The following is a 7,866-nucleotide window of genomic DNA, read 5'->3' as shown; positions in this document are numbered from 1 at the left end:
GCCATCCCATTATTTCAATAATAATATATATAATAATATCCTATACACTTGAATGGTTACGAGCTGTCCCATTGAAATGAATGGGATGGCTTGTAATTACACCTGCTCGCTGCTGCGCTGTCGAGGAGGAAAACAATGAAGGGAAAGCCTTGTGTTTAAACAGCTGATAGGCAGGGGTTCTGGGTGTCCGACCCCCGCCTATCCTGAGGATAGGTCATCAATCTTAAAATCCCAGAAAACTCTTTTAAGCTACTAGTAACATAAAAATGATAATGGACATCAGAACTACAGATATTATTTCTAATTAGTAAATTAATATTGACTTTTGCTATTGTTCTTTATTGTCTTATACTCTTATTACATTATTACATCTTATTTATATCTACCAAATGTAGCAGTTTAATATAATCAATGTTTTATTCTAAAAATAATCTAGAGCCCAAAATTATTTTGGCCCCAAAAAAATGAAACCAGCTTTCAATTTATTGTTTGATTCTGATTTTATTGTTTGATTTATAGTCTTGATTCTGTTACTACTGCACTCTCTTGCAAGCATACTGCTCTTTTAGGTATTTTTAACAAACCAAACTTCATTTCGTCTTCCATAAGGTTTCATGGGTGGGTCGTAGCCACAGCAGATATAGTAGTCTTTATGGTAAGAAGCCTCTGGTCCAAGACAAGAACGAAGTTTTGAAGCATGCAACACATAGTCTGTTTCTTTAGCATAGCCTCCAAACTGCCTGCAGATTAGAACAGAGAGAGAGAATAGTAAACTATCTGCATATTTTATTGACATCCCATCACAAATAGAGATGAGCAGACACCTGCATGTTCGGGTTTGGCCGAACTTCACAAAGAAGTTCGAGTTCGGGACCCGAACTTGACCCTGAACCCGAACCCAATTGAAGTCAATGGGGACCCGAACTTTTGAGCACTAAAATGGCTCTAAAAATTTCATGGAGGGCTAGAGGGCTGCAAATGGCATTAAAATGTGGTTAAGAGCATGGCAAATGCTCTGCAAACAAATGTGGATAGGGAAATGACTTTAAATAACATAAAATATGTAAAAATATAAAATAATAATCTTAATCTAGGAGGACGAGGTCCATATAGAGTAGGAGGTTAACCCCTTCCCGACCGCAATCTGTATATATACGTGATAGCTGCACATACTTCGTGCAGCTACCACGTATATAAACGTTCTGGCATCTCTTTAATCCAAGCGCTGCAAAGCGCTTGGATTAAAGCTTCTGCCCCTGCCATGCTGCTGTCACGGACAGCATACAGTGCAATAATGCAGGCAAGGGACCAATCAGAGTGGCCCCTTGCCGGCAATCGATCCGATTAGTTAGTCTGTGCAGACTAACCAATCGGATCGAGGCAGTGAAAAAATGCCGATTTCAGGCTCTGATCTGCGCTCTGCAGATCAGAGCCTGAAATCACAGTGTCCTCATGCCCACCCACCCCCGATCTGTGCAGCCCCCCCATCTGTGCCCCCTCGATCTGCGCCCCACCTTGTGTCCACCTGTCTCCACAGTGCCCTGATGTCCGCCTCTCCTTGAGTCCACCACCTCCCCACCCCATACATTCCTCCTGCGCCCCACCTTCCTCAATGCTGGCCGTGACACCCCCCCCTTCCAGCGCTGCCCTCCGCTCGGTCCCCCTGCTGTGTTTGATGGTGGCGGCTCCATTCCTGAGCCGCCGCCATCAGCAGAGAGTGTCAGCTGTATGCTGACACTCTGCTGTAACCCCATAGATGCCGCGGCAGCGGCATCCATGGGGTTAATAGAGGGAGGGGGCTCCCTCTCTCCACCATCGGGGCTACCACGCTGCGATGGCAGCCCCGATGGTTGCCAAGGTGCCAAGGCAACAGGACGCTTTGCAAAAGCGTCCACTGTTGTCACCTACAGGGCATCTTTTTTTTTTTTTTTATATAAACTTTTATTTTATTTTTTTTAGTTATCATACAGAAAGATACATGACAATATACCATTTACAATGCAATAAGATCCAAGTGTCCGTCAGTTCTAGTCCATAAAGCATAGTTAAATATGATTTCATGCAAATACCCATAATTAAATAGATATTGACCAAACTCAGATAGAGGTCTCTCTGCCTGAGGGGGAAGCAGGACCCACCCGGCATTGAAGGGTTTAGAATTACAGATAGAAGGAGACATCTTATTTATTATAATTATCTCTATACTGGGAGGGAGCATAGGCCCGAGGCCCGGGGGGCCCGCCAAGCAGCGAACACGCACCTGCCACGGCCTCTCTCAGACGTAAGCAAGCGCCACGGACAGGACCAAGACCCGTGGGGCGAGTCCTCTGATACACACCTATCCCATCTGGGGCAGGCTCATAGCGATCTTTAATCGCACCCTTCCATAGAACCGGAGAAGAACAAAAGGGGGTCCAGCAGTCTTCTATCCCAGTGGTATAAAACCCACTCCCAGGATTTCCTGCCTCATCCCCATAAAGTTGGATTAAATGATAATAGCCTGTTTAAGCATAACTCGCATGGGTTCACCGCGGTATCTCGTGAAGAGAGGACACAAATCAAAGTGTCACTCAACAATCTCCAGCACTTGAGAAGACAAGAAAAAAACGTAACCAGCCAGCACTGTCTCATTAAGAGAACCGTGCCCAGCATAAGCTCCAGTTCATTAAGAAGGGACAAATGACGGGACCCAAACCACACCCGAGTCAGCTCACTGCCCGTGGTAGAAACTCACGTCCAAGAGAAAAAGCCGCATCCCGGGTCCCACCCGATGCCCGGACCCCCCAAGGTCCTGAGCCCCGAACCCTCACCAGAATATTAGTCCATAATTTAGATTAATCAAGAATTAACCAATATCCAATGCCGGTAAGTCCTGCCGGCCCCCGGCATTTCAAAAGATGCTCCATTATAGCTTCACATTCTGCATTAATACATTGCATACAAACAAAAAGCCGGACAAATTGGATCTTCCCCCAACAAATCCCCTACCATACCCCCCCCCCTCCCCCCACCTTGCAGAGAAAAAAAAAAAAAAAGATATATATATATATTTAAATTAGTTGATCATATCCCAGTCTTTCCACAATTTTTCCCACTTTAAGTAGGAGCCTCGTTGTTTATGCAAGATCTTCTCGTAACTTTTCACCTTCTCAACCAGACCCAACCAGTTATTACAATCTGGAGCGGAGGAGCAAAACCATGCTCTAGAAATGAGAAGCCTGGCCAGAAACATCACCTTAATCAACAATCGACCATTTGCGGGTTGATAATTAACCTCCGATAAATCTCCCAGAACCCATATCCTGGGAGTGAAGGGAACCACAATGTTGAGTTTACGAGCCAGGTTGGTTTGAACCGATCTCCAGTACCTGCTCACCATTGGGCAATCCCAGAACAGATGTAGATGATCTGCCTCGGGTTCACCACAGCGTGGGCAGCCAGAGGAGGTACTAAGTCCTCTCCTATATAACCATATAGGTGTCACATATATTTTGTGCAAAATATTGAATTGTACCACAACGTGATTAAAATTGTGCGAGACCAATGTTAAGCTTTCCCCTATATTCTCCCAGTTCGGAGAGCCCGTCGCTGAGAGCGAGGATGACCAGGCTCTCTGTCCTGGTGAAAGAACGTCAGAAAAAAACTTTTTCATTAAGTGTCTATAACAGTGAGATACTTTAATTCTCGTGACTATTTTCTTGGAAATTAAATCGTGTAAAAATTCTGGAGTTTCTATAATAAGAAGATAGCGATTCACAGTGCTAGAAAGTGCTGACCTTAATTGAAAATATGCATACCAAGCCACCTCACCTAAATTTGCCCCTTGCTTTAAATCCGCAAGGGACAAGATGTGTCCACCACTGACCACTTGATGCAGGTACTGAATATTCTTGGTCCTCCAATACTGGCTGCAACTCAGGTCATTTAAATTCAAAAGCTTTGGATTGTGCCACAATGGAGTACAAATAAGTGATGCCCCAACTCCACACCAGTTCCTTATAATTCGCCAATTATATAATATATAATGCAAGAGCATTGCAAAGTATAGTACAGCCATCAGCCCCACTGGATCTCCAAGAGGGACTAAATAAAAAATAAAAAAAATTGAAAAAAAAAGAAAGTAAAAATAAATAAATAAAAATGTAAAATTAAAAAAAAAATTGCCTTTTCCTATAAAAAATGAAAAATAAAAGACTACACATATTCAGTATCACCGCGTCCGTAACGACCGTCTCTATAAAGATATCACATGATAGACCCCGTCCGATAAACACCATAAAAATATAAAATAACAACTGTGTAAAAAACCTTACATCACAAAAAGTGCAACAGCAAGAGATCAAAAAGGCGTATTACCCCCAAAATAGTACCAATCAAACCATCACCTCATCCTTCAAAAAATCATACCCTATTTAAGACAATCGGCCAAAAAATAAAAAAATAAAAAAAATATTTTTGGGTTTCAGAAATGCTATTATTGTGTAAAACTTAAATAAATAAGAAAAAGTATACATATTAGGTATTGCCACGTCCGTAACGATCTGCTCTATAAAAATGTCACATGCCCTAACCCCTCAGATAAACGCTGTAAAAATAAATAAGTAAAAACTGTTTCAAAACAGCCAATTTTTTGGTCACCTTGCCCCATAAAGTGTAATAATGAATGATCAAAAAATCCTATGTACCCCAAAATGGTACCAATAAAAACCTCAACTCTTTCTGCAAAAAACGAGCCCCTGCACAAGATGATCGGCAGAAAAATAAAAAACATATGACGTTCAGAAAATGGACACACAAAAACATAATTTATTTTTCAAAATTGCTTTATTATGTAAAACTGAAACAAACAAACAAAGAAAGTAGACATATTTGATATCATTGCGTTCGTAACAACCTGCTCTATAAAAATAGCACATGATCTACCCTGTCAAATGAGTCTTGTAAAAAAAAAAAAACTATGCCAAAACAGCCATTTTTCAGTTACCTTGCCTCACAAAAAACTTAATATAGAGCAATTAAAAATCATATGTACTCCCAAAATACTATCAATAAAACTGGCACCTCATCCCCTAGTTTCCAAAATAGGGTCACTTTTGGGGAGTTTCTACTGTATGGGTGCATCAGGGGGGCTTTAAATGGGAGATGACATTTAAAACCAGTTTAGCAAAATCTGCCTTCCAAAAACCATATGGCGTTCCTTTCCTTCTGCGCCCTGCAGCGCGCCCTTACATCAGTTTTACGACCACATGTCCTCCTCCGGCCAGCCCTGTCAGCTTTTCAAAAATCGCTAGGTCTACTAGGTAGAGCAGGGGTATATCACACCCAAAAATTTGTGAATTTTACCCAAGAATATAACAGACAAATTAGTGAAATTTGTTTACCTGTCTACTAGGTACAGCAGGGGTATATCACACCCAAAAATTTGTGAATTTCACCCGAATATTTAACAGACAAATTAGTGAAATGTTACCTGTCTACTAGGTATAGCAGTGGTATATCACACACTATAATTGGTGAATTTCACCCGAAAATGTAACAGACAAATTAGCGAAATGACATAAAATAAAATACGTACAAATAAAAAAAATAAACTTGATTTGTGAGGTGGAGGTCCATATGGAGTAGCAGTTTGAGGAGGCGGTGGACGTAGCGGTGTAGGTGGAAGCGGCAGTGGAGGAGGACGAGGTCGCCAACACTGGTTCTTGGTTTTTATTTTAATTTTTGTATTAGGGTACACTCCAAAAGAGTGTGAAATATCCAAAATACAGCAATGAGCAATTGTAATAGTGTCTCTGTAGTATAGCAATGGCTGGCTAAGGCCGGTATACATATCTATTCTGCACAATGTACGGACAAGTCCTGTGGGATCCATGCCTGGTTCATTTTAATGAACATGAGCTTGTCCACATTGGCTATGGACAGACGGCTGCGCTTGTCTGTGATAACGCCCCCTGCCATGCTAAACACACGTTCAGACAATACACTGGCTGCAGGGCAGGCAAGCCTCTCCAAGGCGTAAAGGGAAAGCTCAGGCCATGTGCCCAATTTGGAGACCCAGAAGTTGAAGGGGGCAGACCCGTCATTCAGTACGTGTAGGCGTGTGCACACATACTGCTCCACCATGTTGCTGAAATGATGCCTCCTGCTAAGACATTTCATATCAGCTGGTGGTGCTGGTTGTTGTGGTGTGCTGACAAAGCTTTTCCACATTTCGGACATGCTAACCCTAACTTATAAGTTGCTGGTGGTGCCCAAGCTGCGTTAGCGACCTCTTCCTCCTCCTCTGCCTTCGTCTTGTGCTTCCACTGTGCCCCCGCTGTCAGGTGGGAATGCCACCAGCAGCTTGTCTACCAGCGCACGCTTGTACTCGCGCATCTTACGATCACGCTCCAATGACGGAATTAAGGACGATACGTTATCCTTGTAACGATCCAGCAGCGTGGCCACCGAGTAATCAGCACAACTTAGAATGTGGGCAACTCAGCGGCCGTTGCAAAGACACTGCAGCATGTAATCGCTCATGTGTGCCAGGCTGCCCAGAGGCAACAAAAAGCTGCCCTCTGTGGGAGGTGTATCGTCTTTGTCCTCTGTATCCCCCCCAGCCCTGCACCAGTGATGGCCATGAGCTGGTTTGGGCGACACCCTGCTGTGAACACGGTTCCTCCTCCTCCTCATCCTCCACCTCTTCATCCTCCAGAACTGTGCCCTGGCTGGACAATTGTGTACCTGGCATTTGTGGGTGCAGGAACCCACCCTCACTTGTGAATGACTGGCCGGAAACCCTATGAAATGATCCCGCTTCCTCCACCTCCTCTTCCATCATCGCCAGCAGCGTTTTTTCAAGGAGGCATAGAAGTGGGATAGTAACGCTGAGAATGGCGTTATCGGCACTGGCCATGTTGGTGGAGTACTTGAAACAGTGCAACGAGAACACAGGTCTCGCATGAAGGCCCAGTCATTGGTGGTAAAGTGGTGCTGTTCCGCAGAGCGACTCACTCGTGCGTGCTGCAGCTGAAACTCCACTATCGCCTTCTGCTGCTCGCACAGTCTCGAGTTCCACCTTGTAGGCACATCGAATATGAAGCGGTAAGGCCAAAGTTACACTGCAGCGCTGAAAGGCTAGCAGCACCAGGGTGAGAACGCCGAAAGCGCGCACAGACGGCTCACACTTTCTGCAGCAGCTCTGACATATCAGGGTAATTTTTAAGGAATTCTGTTACCGCGTCCTCTTTTTTTATCAAGTGTTTGTTTATCAAGTGATTTCACCTGTATGAACCTTATATAGTGATATATATTGCATGTATTATATAATGATGTACAATGTATGCATTATGTCACCCGACCAGTGGCCATATCTGTACTCAGATCCCCCCCCCCCTCTGAGCTGGCCCCTTATTCAGCGCAGCTACTCACAAGAGCAGCACATCCACCCATATGCCTTCGGTTATGGGCATACAGCTCTGCTGATACAGACCCGGTACATAGTTCAACACTAAGCAGATGTATTGTAACTTTATGTAACAGAGACACTTTGATCTCACCAGCGCACTCCTCCATCCAGCCCACCGCAGCATCCTCCATATAACAAGCGCAGAGCACGATTGTACCTGCTATGCAGTGACGATCGAGCTTGTTATTGGTAAAATCATCAGACAGCAGGACATATATTCTATGTCCCTACCAAAAATTCTCCCCATTCAGCCCACACAGCATCCTTTATTACTGGCAGACAGCAGGATAGTGCTTGTCATAAGTCTAATCCACATACCGCTGACCATACGGCCCACTTATAATCTAAATAAAGACAACCTCTACATAATTTCTGTCCACAAATGTTTATTAACATATAGTGCACCCTCTTCTTGC

At 43.8% G+C, this 7,866-nt stretch overlaps 1 protein-coding gene across 2 annotated transcripts in view; it reads right to left on the bottom strand.

Annotated features, from left to right (window-relative positions):
- Positions 1 to 428: 428 nt before the first annotated feature.
- Positions 429 to 7,866, bottom strand: part of HEBP1 (heme binding protein 1) — a 176,210-nt gene continuing 168,772 nt past the window's right edge. The window contains exon 4 of one of the 2 annotated variants that reach the window (XM_044300748.1): positions 429 to 740. In XM_044300748.1, the coding sequence (XP_044156683.1) occupies positions 566 to 740 (175 nt within the window). In that variant the 3' untranslated portion in view covers positions 429 to 565. The remainder of the gene's footprint in view (positions 741 to 7,866) is intronic. The other variant, XR_006390840.1, reaches the window with a different exon arrangement.

The sequence above is a fragment of the Bufo gargarizans genome, chromosome 7 (assembly GCF_014858855.1).
Source record: "Bufo gargarizans isolate SCDJY-AF-19 chromosome 7, ASM1485885v1, whole genome shotgun sequence".
Classification (NCBI taxonomy): Eukaryota; Metazoa; Chordata; class Amphibia; order Anura; family Bufonidae; genus Bufo; species Bufo gargarizans.
This window is presented reverse-complemented; position numbering and strand designations above follow the sequence as displayed.